Source organism: Spea bombifrons, chromosome 3 (genome assembly GCF_027358695.1).
Source record: "Spea bombifrons isolate aSpeBom1 chromosome 3, aSpeBom1.2.pri, whole genome shotgun sequence".
In the NCBI taxonomy this organism is placed as follows: Eukaryota; Metazoa; Chordata; class Amphibia; order Anura; family Pelobatidae; genus Spea; species Spea bombifrons.
The window spans coordinates 3,507,308-3,524,471 of record NC_071089.1 but is presented as its reverse complement, the minus strand read 5'-3'; the positions used below and the strand labels follow the sequence as shown (position 1 = coordinate 3,524,471).

The 17,164-nt window shown below is 44.1% G+C and overlaps 1 protein-coding gene across 2 annotated transcripts; it reads left to right on the top strand.

Annotated features, from left to right (window-relative positions):
• FOSL2 (FOS like 2, AP-1 transcription factor subunit) lies at positions 1-12,423 on the top strand. 2 transcript variants are annotated; one of them, XM_053460113.1, is made up of 5 exons: positions 1-67; positions 685-852; positions 10,115-10,369; positions 10,764-10,871; positions 11,245-12,423. In XM_053460113.1, the coding sequence occupies exons 2-5, from the start codon at positions 742-744 to the stop codon at positions 11,743-11,745; spliced, it is 975 nt and encodes a 324-aa protein (XP_053316088.1). In that variant the 5' UTR covers positions 1-67; positions 685-741; the 3' UTR covers positions 11,746-12,423. The 2 variants fall into 2 exon arrangements, with proteins under 2 accessions (XP_053316088.1, XP_053316089.1); XM_053460114.1 differs by lacking the exons at positions 1-67; positions 685-852 and adding an exon at positions 8,243-8,357.
• Positions 12,424-17,164: the final 4,741 nt, after the last annotated feature.

The following is a 17,164-nucleotide window of genomic DNA, read 5'->3' as shown; positions in this document are numbered from 1 at the left end:
AGGCTGAGCGGAGGGAGAGCTGAGCTCTGTGCACCCACTGACTCACCCAGCACCCTGAGCTCTGGAGGTGAGCACACACTCACACACCGGGGTCCCAGCCCCCACCTTCCACTGACTGACTGTCACTGCAGGAAACAGATAAAAACACTTTTTTCTTTTTTTTAGAAAACCAAAAAAAAAACTTTTCCAGCTAGAATTTATTTCATTTTTGCTACATTTTGTTCTGCTCTGAAGGGGGGAAGTTGTACAGAACAAAGCTTCCGGGCAGATTAAAAAAAACATTACTTTTATTTATTAAAAGTTTTATTAAATGTTATATTTTGAGAAACTTTTTTTTTTTCATTAAAATATTTTTTAAGCATTATTTACCCCCCCCCCCGCAGCTACCAGGGGCTGATTGGTGTCTGTGGCTGCAGTTCCGAGACATCAGAAGCGGTGTTACAGTGCAGGGTAGTTGGGGGGTTTTGTACAGTGCAGGGTAGTTAGGGGGTTTTGTACAGTGCAGTGTAGTTGGGGGTATCGCGAAGTCAGGGGGTGACGCTGTACCGGGAAGAGTAGCCCGGTACATCCTCGAAGCGGTGTCAGTGCAGGCTGCGGCGGTGTAGTGTGAGTTTGAGACCCGGTAGGACGCTCCGGGGCCGGCGGACTCGTGTGATTTACATGTTTTTTGTGATGTTTTGGAAGATCGGATAGAAAGCGGAGCGATTCCCCCCCCCCCGGACCGGAGCCCAGATTCGGATCATGTACCAGGATTATCCAGGGAACTTCGACAGCTCCTCCCGCGGCAGCAGCAACTCCCCGGCGAATCCCGAGGGTTACCCCGGCGGCTCCCTGTCTACCGCGATCCACCAGGTGAGACCCTGCTTTACACGATCCCCGCGGGCGGCCGGGCGTCTGATTCCCGGCTTATCGCGTGCCGGTGCGCTCCTAATACCAGGCTGAGCCGGGGCTGATGTGAGTTGTAGTCCGGTAACATTGCTGTCTTCTTTGCCCAGCGAGCGTTCCGTACCGGCTTGTTTTTTTTTTAATATGTATTTATACCCCGGTTGCTACAAACCCAGCCCTGGGTTCCCATTAGATGGCCGGTGAGACCCGCCGTATGTAACAAGGCGGCCCCCGCGTCCGCGGGAAGGCTCGGTCGGCCGCTGGCGGCGTCTGCCCGCTCGTAGAGTTTTGAATTTGGTTCTCGCGGACGGGTTTCCCACTTATTGGGTCGGCCGGCAGATGGTCTCGGTGTCATTGGCTGTGATTCCGCTCCCCCCGTGATCTGCGTGATTCAGCGACACAAGTGTCCTCGGCGCTTAGCACTTGGCCGGTTAACCGTTTCCGGGCACGGTGGGCTCCCGACGCGCAAGGAACTAAAAAGACAGTTTTTCGGCCACTTGTGTCGCGGTGGCTGACCTGTTAACCCGTTCGGCCCCCGGGCCGCCCGCTTCTCCTGCTGTAAAGACTCAGACCTTGGACTCGTCTTAGATTCAGGAGCCGTATGTCTACCCCATGCGTGTTTAATACCCTCACTGTATTACCCTCGACCACTTCTGCTGGGTGGCTGTTCCACTTATCTACCGCACTCTCTGTAAAGAATGTTCTATGTCAAGTCTGACCCGTGTACAGTTATGATGTCATGACTTATAATGCCATCTTTCGTACATGATCGCGTGAAGCAGCAGCGTATTCGGGGTTGTCGTGATTTTGCGTGATATGTTTATATTTGTGTATACGACATATTAACCCTTTGAAGATCAGAGGTCTGTTCGTGTGACAGAATAATTCGGCTTTCATATCAGCCACCCCCGGGAGGAAGGAATGACTCGCCGGGATCTTCTCGGCTGCAATAAAAGTTTATAGTTTAGAAAAACAAGCATATAAATCCATGAAATCGCCCCGTCTGCGGTTTTATTTTTTTTATTTTTTTGTTATTGCGCATTAACTCTCTCAGTGCCAGAAGTAGAAAGAAGCTCTGAATGGGTTAATTTAAAGGTACCGCGCCGTCCCCTCCCCGCACTTTGTTTCATCGATCAGAGGCCGCTTTAATCAAACAGAAAAGTTCACGGCTCCGCCAAACCCCGGCCCGGGGGGGGGCAGACTCGGTGAGGGGGGAGGCAGGGGGGCACCCGGGGTAGACTGACACTGATAATATATAAAACCCCCCCCCACCCCTTCAGGACCAGACACCCGCAGTATCTCTAACCCAGGAACTTTAGGAGTTAAATATATCACAGTTTCGGCCAGGGGGTTAAGTGGGTATATTTGGGGGGGGGTTAAGTGGGTATATTCGGGGGGGGGGGCAATAACTTGTATAAAGTCTTTTTATGTTCTTAAAATCAATGCAAAACTGGGCTTAATGTTCCCACCCAACGTAAGGATGACCACATTAACTCTTTAGTGGCCTCAGATGCCTTTTAACCCCGGTCAGCTTTTTCCTGGGTCACACGTCAATGGTATTCCTTGGTTGTAGTCGCTGCTTCTACCTGTTCGCTATATATATATATAATATGGTGTGTGTGTGTGTGTATATATATATATATATATATAATGTGTATGTTAGAATGTAAGCTCTTTGGCTTAGGAGCTGCTGATGCAGAGAGCTGTATATACAGTGAGCTCAATGTACAAAGCTGTTTAACTCTTCAGCTGCTGTAGGGCGTGATAGGGGCAGTCTGCCCTGGCAGGCAAGGCGGGCGTCGGACGGGTGTTCTGCTTTTGAAGCCTTTAACTGTCCACGCACAAAACTCGCATGGAAAGCCTGAATTACACGCGTGGAGCTATTAATGCCGCAGTGACCCCTAGTGGAGATCAGGAGCATTACAGGCTGGTAAAAACTACGGCTCTTCAGATGTCATGAGCGGAAAGTTGTAAGGAGACCCATAATAGAGTATTTTTATTTTATCTTTTGTGCTTGAAAAATTCACTTTCAGGGTTGCGCCACCACGGGACCGATATGCCATCAAACGTAGCACTGGAAATCCAGAGAAAAACATAAAAACCTTGTTAAAAAAGGAACCGGCCTTCATAACGAGGTTCATTGTCCGCTCTCGCTGTACATTCCGTGGTTTTATCACGAGACGTTCGCCGGCCGGAACCGCGGAGATCTGCGGGTAATTTCTCTGAAAGGGTTCCCTTTGGAGAGTGAGCGCCGTAAGAATAGATTGTAAGCTCACAAGCGCAGGTCCCCCTTCTTTCCAAATGTGTGCTTTATATTATTGTCGGGCTGTATAGGGTCGTTTTCTAGGGTTCTAGCTGATTTTCATGCCCCCCCCTAATGTAAAAGCGCACTTTTCTTACATTTTTATCATTTTCAGGGGAATCAGAATTCTTAAAATTGTTATTAAGTCTATAACTTTTTTTTATATGGTTCATTTCTTTACTTTGGATTTTCCAAAATCTCATTGGGACTTAGAGCTGTCAATCATTGTCCTTCTTCACCAAGCCCCACCCTATATTGAGACGCACCTTGGCGGTGCATTTACCATAAAAACACTCCCTGGATTTAATCGGCCGCTTTAGAGGGCTGTTAATGTCTAAAAACAATGAACGCCTACTGAGGCCTTGCGTATGTAAGAAGGAAGGGTTCTAAACTTATTGTATCGGCCGACAACCCAGTGATTCTACTGCGAGGTGTAGGTGACATCATAACCCAAAGATCCCTACTGGCTGCAGTGCGTAGGTGACATCATGACCTATTGAAACCAATAGAAATTAAGCAAAGGGTTGCAGCCTGAACTACAGGGCTAAGGATGTAAGTAGGATCCTTGATTCATCCGTTTACATTTCTTCCCTATGACATCATTTCCTGTACTGTATGTGTTCATGATGTCATTACATTGCAATAAATTGCAAAACTTTTTGCTCCGTTAATCTTATAGGCAGGGAAGCGGCACATAGGGCACGGCTCCACGGCTTTGCGTGGGTCATGGCAGTACACTCCGATTCGTGGATAGCGTGACGCGCATGTTGTATAAATACAGAAATTATCAGCTAAAACCTTTATTTCCTCCTTAAAAGGTTTACCCCAGGTTTGTTTTTTTGTTGTTTTTTTTTTACTAGCCAGTTTTTGCCAGAGCTGTAAATCTACCAGAAAAGTCAGTTCCAATACGGCTGGTTTTTGTTTGTTTTTGTTTTTTTTGTTGTGTTTCTAATATTTGCTATTTTTTTTACAAATGTCAAAAGGTCCCCGACGTGTTGCGGCTGCTGCCGGCAGGTGCTCGGCTTGGCTGCCCTTACGTGTATTTTGTTTTAATGGAAACCCGGCAATGGGGCAGAAGACCCAAGTCACCGTCTGTTATATAAAATGGTATTTTGTTTTGTAGATTTTTTTTTTTTTCTTTCATAGAAACCCAGAACCCGCCAGCAGATCGGCCCCATCCGGCCCCCGTCTAGTCTCCCGTTTCTCCTGCTGTAAAGACTCAAACCTTAATCAGTCGCTGGTCTCGTCTTAGATTCAGGAGCCGTATGTCTATCCCATGCATGTTTAATCCCCTCACTGTATTACCCTCTACCACTTCTGCTGGGAGGCTGTTCTTAAGATTGAACCTCCACTGCCCGCCCTGACCTCCTCTGCTCAAGGATATGCGGGGACTTTGGTTTAATCTACTGCTTTATACAGCGTGTCCGGCACGAAGTGATCGTCGAAAAGCTTTTTGAGGCTTAAAAGCTGCGCATGTCCGCCGTTAGCGGAGTTCGGATCGGCTGAGTAGCCGGTCTCCTTACATGCCGCGTCGTTTTGGCCGTGACCTGCTTGGCTATGCGAGTGGTGCAACTCGGCAGGCTCGATCTTGTTTAAAAGGAATTTTGGAAGCCGAAAGGGACGCACCCATAATCACAGCAACTGCACGTTAACCGCTTAGCAGCTGCCGGGTACTCGGAATATCCACCGGAATGATTAAATGCTGCAACTCCCATCAGGCAGAGCCAGCCAGAGCTTGCCTGGAAGATGGGCGACACGAGGCTCGGTTTACACCACTGCTGGCTTTAGCTTGTAATGAATTCCGGTTTAAAGGCACGATCCGCTCGGCTCGCTTTTTCCCCCATACGTGTTTAAAAGGGCGCGTTTTCTACAGATCCCGCAAGCGCATGATACGGGAAATTGTGTTCTCCCAAAATATGTTTAATCGAAAAAAATACCAGATGTCTGCTGGTCACGTGATCAGCAGACGTCAACTTTATCAATTTTCTTTCTTAAATAATTTTATTTAAAAAAAAAAATATGCGATTTTATGGATTTTTTATTTTCATAATTTTGCTTATGTCATTTAACAGAAGATTTTCTTTTAATTTACAGAATTTTGGTGTCATTGTTGCATTTTTGGGGGGCTTTCCCCCCCCTTTTTGTTCTTGTGACCCCCCCAAAAAAATCAGTTGATTGATAATGTTTTTACCTGGCTTTTACCCTTGTAACCCATGAAGTGCCAGAGAAAATATTTCACTTAGTATGAGCGTTGGTGCTTCTTTTTTTGTTTCGAGGGAAGAAAAGTTTCTAGCGGCCTGGTAAATGTTACGAGAGAGCCCGCGTTTGAAATATCAGTGTTTCTTCCTTGTTTCGGTAGCGGAACGTGGCGACGGGGCAGATAATCGCTCCCTACAAAGGGGAAGCGCCGGAGCAAAAAAAAATTTATTAAAAACGTAATAGAAAGAATTTACCAGTTTTGTGTCTTTTGGTTGCTAATAGGCCGACCGGCGTAATAATAAAAAATATTTTCTTGCAATAATCAAACAACTATAATTTTTTTTTTATTTTTTTTTGTTACTAAATACATAAAAATATTGTGTTATTTAACCTTGTTTTTCACTCAAACGTGACCCTGAAAGGCGAGTCGATAAGAAACTGAGGCGCGAACAAGAAAAGCAGCCTCGCTGCAGCCTCCGCGAGCGTCCGACTTCCGCGCTTGGTATTTGGACTCTATTTGGCGCGGATTAGCAACCGGTCGGTAACGCAATGACAAAAAAAAACTTTGTACAGCGCTGTGGAATATGATGGCGATATATAAAACCGATAAATAAGAAATAAAAACACTTCATTCTTTGAAAGTAATAACATCATAGAACAAAGGGATTTGCGCGCCACTCCCATGCTGCTCAGCCAGCCCCGGGGCCGGCGTGCTGAAGAGGGCCCTGGGACGGTATGTTTGCTAGAAATGTGTTGCTTAACCCCCTGGCACTGGACGCCCCAGACAATGAACTTGGTTGTCGGTTTCAGGGAAGTCATCGCTTTCCAGCGGCAGAGAGCGGCCCCCGCGAGCCCCGTCTACCTTGTCGGCGGTGTCTGCGCACGCATGATATTTCCTGTTTGTCCTGCCGGATTACCCAACCCAGCCTCGAGCTGCAGTCCCACTAACTCGCCTTCATGTGGTTTTCAACAATTTCCCTTCCACCCAGAATCCAGGGGGGGATTGGGGGGAACAAATTGCTCTCTGACTCCTGGGGGGGGGGTTATTAATATTATTTAGATGATTTGCTAAATAAAAAGCATGCGTGGGAATACAGAATTAATCAAAATGATTTTTCTGTAAAAAGCACTGATTGCTGATCCGCCTGGGTTTGCGTCCTGTATTATGTGATGACATCATGCTGACATCACAGTGGCCTCGCAGCCAATAGTAACTCAGACTTATTTTGTGACAGAGAAATCTGTCGCTTTCTGTTACTAAGAAATTGATCGTTTTTAGTTACAAATTTTTTTTTCTTTTGAGAAATGTAATTTTCTGTTCCAAAAAGTATCATTTCTGAACAGATTTGCTTTTAGTAATGTTTTTTAGTAGCGTTTCTTTTAATACTCTGGTTTTTGTAGTCATTTTTGTAAAGCCCCGATAATCCGCTACCGATCCGTCCGCAAAAGGTTAACTTTAACTTCTCGGCGGCTTCTGTCCTCCCACAATCTTCGCATTTTATCACTAAATTGTTGGAATTCCATTGTCTCGTTCCTGTTACCCCCCATCCCCCCCCCCCCCGCTGATGGGAATAAACGCGATTCTCTCTAAAATAACTAAAACCGGCCAAAGATCCGGGCTGATATTGGGTATTATTACACGTGGAGAACATTCCACCCCCTGATGTTCCACGCGGTAATACAAAAAGTATGGTCGGGGGGGCGGGGGGGGGATTGTGACATTCCACACGCATCAAAGCAGATTTACCAGAAATGACCCAATTCCCAGTCCAAAAAATCCCGCTTGCGTACTTCGCGTCGCTGCCCTCCACGGAGCGCGGCCGGCTTCCTGGGATTGTGTGAAATAGGTAAATAAATTTGCACATTTCCAGTAAATAGAGGAAGTCTGGGGGGGGTTGATTTTATGTAGTCTGGGGGGGTGGCGGGGTAGAGGAAATATCCCTTCCCGTCTATGAACTAATAAAGCGATCAGGATCACGGCAGATTTGTTGAGTCATACAGAGAGGAAGCGTAAGTAGATGCAACGTATTTATTTACTCTTCTGTTTCTAGATTGTAAGCTCCTTCGAGCAGGGTTATCCTTTTTGTTTCTGTAGGTCTGAGTTGTTACGTCATGTGGGTCTCCGGTTTGGCGGTTGTACAACGCTGCAGAATTTGGCTGCGTAGAAATCAAATAGGAGATTTTACTTTACTGAGAGGGTGGTAGCTAAGTGGAACATCCTCCCAGCAGAGGTGGTAGGGGGTAATACAGTGAGGGGATTAAACATGCATGGGATAGACATACGGCTCCTGAATCTAAGACGAGACCAACGACTGATTAAATGATGTTATTGCGCTGTTTATGTCCTGCTTGCCCGTTGTACAGCGCTATAGAATATGATGGCGCTATATAAATCAATAAATAGAAAATAATAATGTGTGCTGGATGATAAGTTTAAAGTTTCATGATTACTCGTGACTTTTTTTTTATCTAGTTTTTGTAAAGCTGGCAGTAATAGCAAGTAAAATTCTAATATATCCTCCTGATGATGTCAGAACACAACAGCGCTGTTTACTTCCTGAGACATTGTGATGTCAGATGGCGTAAAAGGCACGGCGCGCGTAACCTAACTGGCAGCCAGAACACTGTTTCTGGTGGGGGGGGGTCTTTTTTTATTTATTTTTTTAAATAGTTTTTTTTATTTTTTTGGAACACTATGGGCTCCATTTGAGTGCTAAAAAAAAAAAAATAGCTGGGTTTGAGAAATGGGCCTGTGGGGAGGAATGTGTTAACTGCGACGATCCCTAGGAGTAGCTGCCTCCTGGCGTCACACCTGAAACCAAAGTCACTCGGTAATGGGGAGAGGGGACGCAGATTAAAGGAAGCCGGTTCTACAGAGCAGAGGATTAGGCAATCGAGTTAAAGCGACCTCTCCCTGCGCAGCCGTCGGCTCTGTAACGAGAGACGGACGTTCTTACAGATCGGGTCTCTGGTAAGTGCCCCCCCGAAAACACGACCCCCTTCCAAACGTGCAGCTTATCTGTTCTGTTCGCCAGGGATCTCCTCTTCGGCGGTTTTTAGATTGTAAGCTCTTGAACAGAGCCCTTGTTTTCTTTGTTAGATCCTCTTTACTCAGCACTGTGGAATATGATGGCGCGATATAAATCAATCGTGGTTTTTGGTGACTTTTAGGTCTATGATTTCCTCTTGCTGTTTTAGCTATGATGTCACTAATATTTAAATCTGTAACCCCCCCAAATAATAATAATAATAATAATAATAATAATTTTGGAACCTTAAGCTTTGTCATATATAATGACGGTACATTTATTAATAAAGCGCCAGCAGATGCCATAGCGCTGCTACCAGAGTGAAAATTAGTGATAACATTAAAATTGACAATATAGAATGAAAGTCAGAGGAGGGGCCTATTCCCGTGAGCTTACACTCTATTCATTTCTGTATGTGTTTTGTTTTTTTTTGTTTTTCTTAGGTGGGACATCACCTCTTAATGGGTCAAATAAAAATAAAAAAATTTTTGTTAACAAATATTCAGTGTCGGAGAGGTGAATTTTAGCATTTCTCACTCTGGCACTGGAGGGGTTAATAATGGTGAGTTTATTGCAGGATACGTTGTTACACCTCCGCATTCCGTTTCCTCCTCCCTGTTCAGGCGACCCACCTGCTATAAAATTCCTGGAACAGAGAAGACCCCACCTAGCACCTGGCACGCAGGACGGCGCTGCTCCACGGCGGCTTCAGACGCCGGCTAATATTTTACTTTTAAGAACATTTTATTAGGTTTTTTTTTTTTTGTTTTTTTTAACCTACAAAAACAGGCGTTTTTTTTAATTATTTTTTTAGTGTCATTGTGGCACCCATCCCAAATTTGACACCGCAAGCCCTGCTGAGGTCATTTGAATATTCCAGCAGCTGGTGACGCGTCTGAAGCTCTTCGCCCGTCTCTGTCGGTTCTCCTTGTTGTGTTTTTCGTTTCCTGGTTTCCCTCCTGTCTCGTCTCCTGAATAATTACAGGATTGTGTCGCAACGTTAACGTTTTATCCTCGTGTATAATTTTGAATGCGTTGTCCGGCGGTCCGCCATTGCCCATAAAATCTGTTTTTTACGTCGTCCCTTTGCTCGTAGAATTATCTGCCCCGTCCGCTTCCGACTTATCTCCCTAACCGTGTTCTGTAGAACGTCTTTAGCCTTCTATGCGTCTACCTGAGCTGAAGGCACCTGGAGCGGAGCATCCACCCCGATTCATACGAAAGCAGACATTTTTGATACAATGAGATGCCTAAATCCGTGGGGGGGTCTCAGTTTTGGGGAGCCGGAGAAGACCCGGGGGTTTAAGGTTCTTCTTGATGTTGGGACTCCTTGAGATAGCGTTGAAGTTTCTCCGCAGGGCAGGCCATGAGAAGGAGGGTTTCCATGGAGGACGAGGGGCTGTGTATTTGTGTAAAGGGAGGTGTGAAGTGTAACCAGAACAGAAGCGGAGCGTTTCGTGGAGAACAGGAAATAAGTCGTCTTTTTAGAAGCTCGGTGTTACGGTTTTACTCATAGACAACGTATCGGGGTGTTTTTGTTTTACGTAGGAGACCGGCAATTGTATACATTGGCAACGGCGAATCATTGAGCTGTATATAGTGTAGGGTTTGAGTTGAAGAATGATTTTCTGCAGACTTTTTATTTTTGTTTATACAGTATTGGCTTTACTGATCTTTTGTGTTCTTTTTATGCCCGCAGAAGTTCAGGCCAGAGATGCCGGGATCGAGCAGTGCCTTCATTCCTACCATTAACGCCATAACCACCAGCCAGGACCTGCAATGGATGGTTCAGCCTACGGTGATAACCTCCATGTCCAACCCGTACGTCCGTTCGCATCCGTACGGCCACCCTGTGCCCAACCTGTCCTCCGTCGCCGGGCACGCGGCCATGCAGAGACCTGGCGTGATCAAGACCATCGGCACGACGGCGGGCAGGAGGAGGCGAGATGAGCAGGTAATTAATGTGAAGACGGGGGGTCTTCTGGACCGGAGGGTTATACGGGGTGAAGCGAATCGCGTCGGGTGTCCAGAAATAGAACACTTATTACCATTATTATTATTATTATTATTATTATTATTATTTTCCTTTATATCAAAGTCTTTGGTCCAGCCGTGCGGTTTACCCAAATAGGGATTTATTTATATTTTGTGAGAGTTGGCATGGAAACTGCTGAGAGGGGTTGTGAAAATTCTCAGTTCTGACCACCAAGGGTTGCCCAACTCTTCTTCTTTTTTTCTTTTGGTCTTGCGCAATCCTTGGGAACACCACAGCTTCCTCCACATCTATCAAACTTTTTGACCACAAGCTAGAATTTGTTAACGTTTTTTTATCCCCTCTCCCCCCTCAGCTGTCACCTGAAGAAGAAGAAAAACGAAGGGTGAGGAGGGAGAGGAATAAGCTGGCGGCGGCAAAGTGTCGCAACAGACGACGAGAGCTGACGGACAAACTGCAAGCAGTAAGTGAACGCTTCCTGTGCTCGTCCGGTGAAACGGCCTACGCTCATTGGATATCAGTTTGTGCTGACCTCTACCATACTTAAAAAAAAAAGTTGCCCTTTTAGGGGTTTATTTAGTAATGGTCGAGTTTTCCTGACTCCTTCACCTTGGTGGCTGCCATGGTCGGCATTATCTCAGTGTTGGAGGCAGCGTTCTAGGCGTTCCAACTCGATTCAGGAACCCTCCATAGATAATCTCGATATATTCTTTACGGCCCTGCAATCCTACTTTGCTGTCATATTTATATGAAAACGTTATATTTTTGGTGTTTTCTGTCTAAAATGCATGTATTTATGAGCTTGTATCATAGGTTTTACGTTGTGTTTTTTTAAGGAAACCGAGAAACTGGAACAGGAGAAGTCTGGACTGCAAAAAGAGATTGCAGAACTGCAGAAGGAAAAGGACAAGCTGGAGTTCATGTTGGTCGCCCACTCGCCCGTGTGCAAGATACACCCCGACGACAGGACCAGCTCTTCTCAAAGCGCGCGCAGCATGATCCCGAGCCGGGTTGTCGTGAAGCAAGAACCCGTCGAGGAAGACATCGCCGCCTCGTCTTCCAACAGCAACAAGACTCAGTCAAGGTCGGTGATTAAGCCCATCAACATCGGCGGGGGGTTCTTCAACGAAGAGCCGCTCAACACGCCGGTTGTGATGTCCTCAACGCCTCCGAGCACTCCTAACACCGCCAACCTCGTCTTCACCTACCCAAGTGTACTTGACCAGGATTCGTCCGCCTCCCCTTCGGAGTCTTGCTCTAAAGCCCACCGCCGGAGTAGCAGCAGCGGCGACCAGTCGTCCGACTCCTTGAACTCGCCCACCCTCTTGGCCTTGTAACGATGGCTGCGGAAGGAGAGCTGCCTTGTTACATGTGAGGAGATGTCAAGAAAGGGAAATCATCTGCCATCAGGAGCTTCCCAACGAAGCGATTGGATTTTCAGAACGTGCTTACGGGACGAGCCTTCGTAAGATGCAACCTGTAACTGGATAAAACGCTTCGGCGCTTCTCTTGGGCTGCAAAGCGGGCTACAAATGTTTCCATTCCTTCAACGCGTCCCATCGTACCCAACTCGGAAAGGGGTCCCGGTGTGGGTTATTTGTAGTCGCTCGTGCACCCAAAACATTTCATCATCTTTATGTTCTGAAATCCTGAGAGCACTTTACGGGGAAAGTCTCTGTCTTAGTGATTTGATCTTCACTGGATGAAGGTACAGATTTTTTATTATTATAATTATTATTATTATTGTTATTATTACGCTTTACCCAAATTTAAAAAAAAAAAAAATCCAAACCGCTCTGGGAGTCAACTGGGAGATCCCAACATGGAAGGAGATTTAAACAAAAACAAAAAAAAAGGATCGAAACCTGTCGGTTGCAGCAGATCACGCCAGACGACCGTGAAACTTGCACAATGCCAAAGACCGCTCCGGAACCTTGCGTTCTCGCAGACTCTGAAATGAATGAAAGGATTTGGCAAAAGGATTATATATATAATAAATCATATAAACTTGGCAATAGTACCGTTCTCCTTGTGCCTTTTTATTTTTTTTTTTTGGATGAGCTGAAGTTTGGAGAGATGTCTCGTCGAGAACGTAAACCCGCCTGATGAACCGCATAGAGATTTCTGCTTTGGATATTAAGCCGAAGGGTTTGCGAGGCCACGTGGAAACGTTCATTCCTGTGTAATAAGAGAGAATTCTTCTTATCATTCTTGCGCCTAAGCGGATGCCTGCTCTGTTTGTTCTGTTCTCTTAAGTACAAAGTTCACACGCGGTATCACAGGGGGGGCTTTTTTCTCTTCTGTGTTGTGTATTTTTTGCGGTGTTGCCGGAAGGGCAGGCGATAAGTCGAGGGCTTCTCGCGAATGCTGTATACGCCACAAGCTTTATACTACGCTGCAAGCAGACGGTCTGTGTTTCTTTCTGTAAATCCGGCACTAAACGTCCTGAAATTGGCACGTGGATACGCAGGGCTACTAATGCCGGTCTTTACAACAAGCAATTTTTTTTTTTTTTTTTTTTCTGATTATTTTTTTTTTTTTTTTCCCTGACTGGCCACAGGGAAACCGAAAACAAGTGAAATTTGGAAACATTATTACTATTATAATAATATTATTATTCACCGAAATGATAAAGCACAAACGGGGGGATAATATTTATATTTATATTAACAAAAAAAAAAAAAAGACCATCTAAATATGATGGCTCCCAGGAAGAGATGGTGGAACTCGTCACTTAAATTCCACAGCCGCGCATTAAATCCTGGAAGAAAAATAATTTTTTTTTAATTCCGTCAGAATAAAATAAACTACGGAAGAATTCTGGATATCTGAGCACAAAATGTCAGACCGATTTCCGCTGTTGTACCCATTTCTTTTATGAATGCCGCGCAGGCAACTTTCTACAGTCTGGCTTTTTGTAAGGCGAGGAGCTATTTAAACTCCCGGGTCCTCTCACGATTGTCGTTCTTTTCTAAAGCGCCAACGTATGCCACAGGGTAGTACAAAGCGAAAATATAAAATGTTTAAATATTCCGAGCCCTGCTCAGTATCTTTTTTTTGTGTTTGAGTCTCGGTGACTTCCTGGCGCTTGTACAGCCGCGATCAGGGATCGTAATATTTCGTGCCATTCGCCGCCAGGGCCGCAAAGGGCTGCCAATTGGACGTTAGCGCCTAAATGGCACGCGCACTCCGCACGCTGCCAAAAAAGTATTGCTTAGATTGTCTGCTGCGTTCCTGTGTCTGAATTTGCCTGCTGCAAATCCTTGTTTACATATTTAACCCTTGCAGTGTCTGAAGCGGGGGAGAAACACAAAAATACAGCCATACCTATATTTTAACGTAAAAAAGAAAAAACAAATTGCCGCTACGATGGCCCCTGATACGATGTTCATACCCCCCACAAAAATGTAGCCCCTTTTGCTTAAGGTGCAAATTTATTTAGAATTTGAGCGGAAATAGGAAGTGTCCGTAATGTCCCCCGGTGACTTCCTGTTGCAAGTGCAGATGGTGTGGCTCTAGTGGATTGATAGATTTGTGTTAAGAGAGAGTACAAGTTTATCGGCCCTGATATATAGAGCAAAATATGTAAAGTCTTATTGCCATAGCAACCGATGGTATTGGTTGCACCAGAATCTTTCTATACATGACCCTGTATAGAATTTTAAAAAAAGTAGTGAGGCTGAGGGGCGGCGAAAGGGGAATCCGTAATCATCTTATGGTTTTATACACTAATTAACCCTATAACTGTGTTTACAGATTAAGATAAGCAATATATATATATATATATCTCTCATTAAAGTGCCAAGCTGGCTGGGGTTGGTCCACAAGGGCCAAATGGCTCCTATCAGCAGACACATTCTGTTTCTATGAGCAGCCCCACTAGCCGAGTACAGATCTGTACACCAGAGAGCAGCCTTTTTAATTGATTGCCAACTTTGTACATTTTTCATTCTGTATTTTTTTATACAAATCACATTTTACTTGACCCTTTTTATCCCATTAGCAGTGGATGAAAGTAATTTTGCAGTCTGAATTAGGGGATGTTCTGGCCTTTTTTTTATTATTATTTTTAAGCTGGTACGCGTAAAATAAACTCTAAATTAAAATGTAAACTCTAAAACGTCCCAATGTTAGTGATAGCTGAGCGTCTCCTCGCCTGGTTTTCCCCGCAGTAAACTCTTTCTGGGTTCCGCTGAGACGTTCCTTGGTTTCCTGTATTCTACTACTTTCTGTATAATTAATCCTTATTTAACCCCGAACGCTTTGAATGTCTTGATCCCCCATCTAAGAAAATGGACAAAAAAATGTTAAGAGGGTAACAAAAAAAAATATATATATATACCATATCCAGTAACGTGTTAACTGCTATTTCATTCATTCCTCATCGCTAGGCCTGCAAGTTTTTTTTGTATTTTCTTGGAAATCTTTTTAGTTTTTAATGTTCTTATTTATTTAAAATGTTTACATGTTCGGGGTCTGTGAGGGGTGGGAGAGGTATGTGCGTGCGCGTTTGTGTGTGTATGTGTGACCTTCAGGTTTTAAGATAAGAATTATCAGATACATTGTCTCGTTGTGAAATGTTTTGTGAAAGGCTTATTGTTTCTCCGAAAAACATCTGTTCCTACGTGTCCAGGCGATGAGCTTCTGCGGTGGAAGTTACTGAAAGTGATTGAACCGTACCACTGGCCGACCGAATTGAGGCAATTCTTATTGTGATGTGTATTGCCCCATAACTCAGCCATTCTGCTCCAACAAGGGCTTTCTTTTTAATCGCTTGGACCAGGAAGGTCGGGAACCTCGAATACCAGCAATGGACAACCTCTGGGCTATCGGGACCCCTGTACATCATGGAAGTTGTCCATGTTGGGTAAGGAAGCCATGCCTCGTGTCTAAGGCGCCACACGATGTTTCACTTTTCGTCTTTCTTTGCACTATCACGATCCCTCGTACTCCGCAGTCATTGGAGGAAACACACAATAAGTCCTGCTATGACATCATGGGTAACTCAAATGATATCAACGATAAAATTACGATTTTTGCCGTATGGACTTCTGGACGAGAGCCGTCTCTCCCAACGCCGAAAGATGACAATGCCGAAAGAGTTTCTTGTTCCTTTATGTGGTTGTTGCGATAGCGAAGTGTAAGTTTGAAACTGAACCGCACGCACGAGAGTGCGCAGGAAGCGGGGAATGTGGTCACCGCTGTGTGTTCCTCGCTGTGTTGGATACGGAACCCGACCCGTCGTTGGTCAAAGATCTTTGTTGTGTTTTTCAAGTGGCGTCTTTTACATGCACATGTGTTTTTCTTATTTTTTATTAATATACATAAGATTAAAAGTGTATTTGATCTCATGTAAATGATGGAGTCTCGGCCGTATATTTATAACCCTTTGCATTCCTGAAGACAATGGGTTAAAAAAAAAATAAATAGCCAACACACTGTATGCATTGATCAGAAATCTGTAGGGTTATGAATGAAATGGATCGTGTGCGTAAATTCACTGCTTACAATTTAGCGGTTTTATTATATTTTTTTTCCTCTTTTTTTTGTCTTTATTTATCTGAGGATGAAAATAAAATGTCGTACTAAAAAAAAAAAAAGTGTTTTTCTTTATTGGCTTTTTATTAAACATTAATTTCATTCTCTTAACATATTAACTAAATGATCAAAGGTTTATTTACTTATTTCCTCTATTAACCCATTAAACACACTAAAAAAAAAAAAACATTTAAAAAGCCTTTTTTTTTTTTTTCATTCTATGGCAACCTATCTGGGTAGAAGTCACATGGCAATCAAGTATTCCCAGCAAAAATTGGGAATTTTACATGATTAAGTTATTTTTTTTGGTTTTTTTTGGGGGGGGGGCAGTGTTGAACCATCAATTATAGTTCTTATGCTACTTTTAGTTATAAAAAATGTTGCATTCTGCAGATTAGGTGGAACAGCAGCTTTAACTCAAAAGCAGACTTTAAAGGGAAAAAAACATACGTAAATGCTTCAATAACATATATCTGTAGCTGCTAATGCCCTATATCATCTATTGTTTTATATAGCGCCATCATATGCCGCAGTGCTGTACAATGGGTGAAATATGCTTGAATATTTCCTCGTTTCTGTGATAGAAAGCATTTAATAGTATTTTGACTCTACGTGTTGTGCCGTTTCTGCACGCGTGTGGCGCGTCTGGACGCTTCGCGGTTACTGCAGACACGATAACTCGTTGCCATGATTCAAAATAAAAGGAAACTTGTCGGCCGGGTAACGGGCTTTTTGAATAAGCAGAACGTAAACACCGTAAATTCTTCCGCCGAAAACATATGTACTAAAAAAAAAAAAAAAAAAGTGCAGATGTTTCCAAAACACATACGTGTGTGTGTGTGTGTGTGTGTATATATATATATATATATACACACACACAGTATATAATACACGCACTGTATAGACTACATCACTGGAAGACACATTATGGGCTGAAAAGCCTCGCTGTTGGGTGTATTTATGAAACGGAGTTTGCAGCAGAACTGAATTAATATTATGTATAATGTATAAATAAATTAGTGACTCGGCCCCTGTATAACACATAGTTAAATCAGTGAACGGGCCCTGTATAATGTATAGTTAAATCAGTGAGATGCCCCTGTATAATGTATAGCTAAATCGGCGAGCTGGACCCTGTATAATGTATAGATAAATCAGTGCAATGCCCCTTATAATGTATAGTGAAATCAGCGAGCTGGACCCCGTATAATGTATAGT

Bases quoted from the DNA above. Each gene is read 5' to 3' on its own strand.
- FOSL2 (XM_053460113.1), top strand. From the start codon at position 742: ATGTACCAGGATTATCCAGGGAACTTCGACAGCTCCTCCCGCGGCAGC. The intron at 853-10,114 runs GTGAGACCCTGC...TTATGCCCGCAG, and splicing joins TGTCTACCGCGATCCACCAG to AAGTTCAGGCCAGAGATGCC. The intron at 10,872-11,244 runs GTAAGTGAACGC...TGTTTTTTTAAG, and splicing joins TGACGGACAAACTGCAAGCA to GAAACCGAGAAACTGGAACA.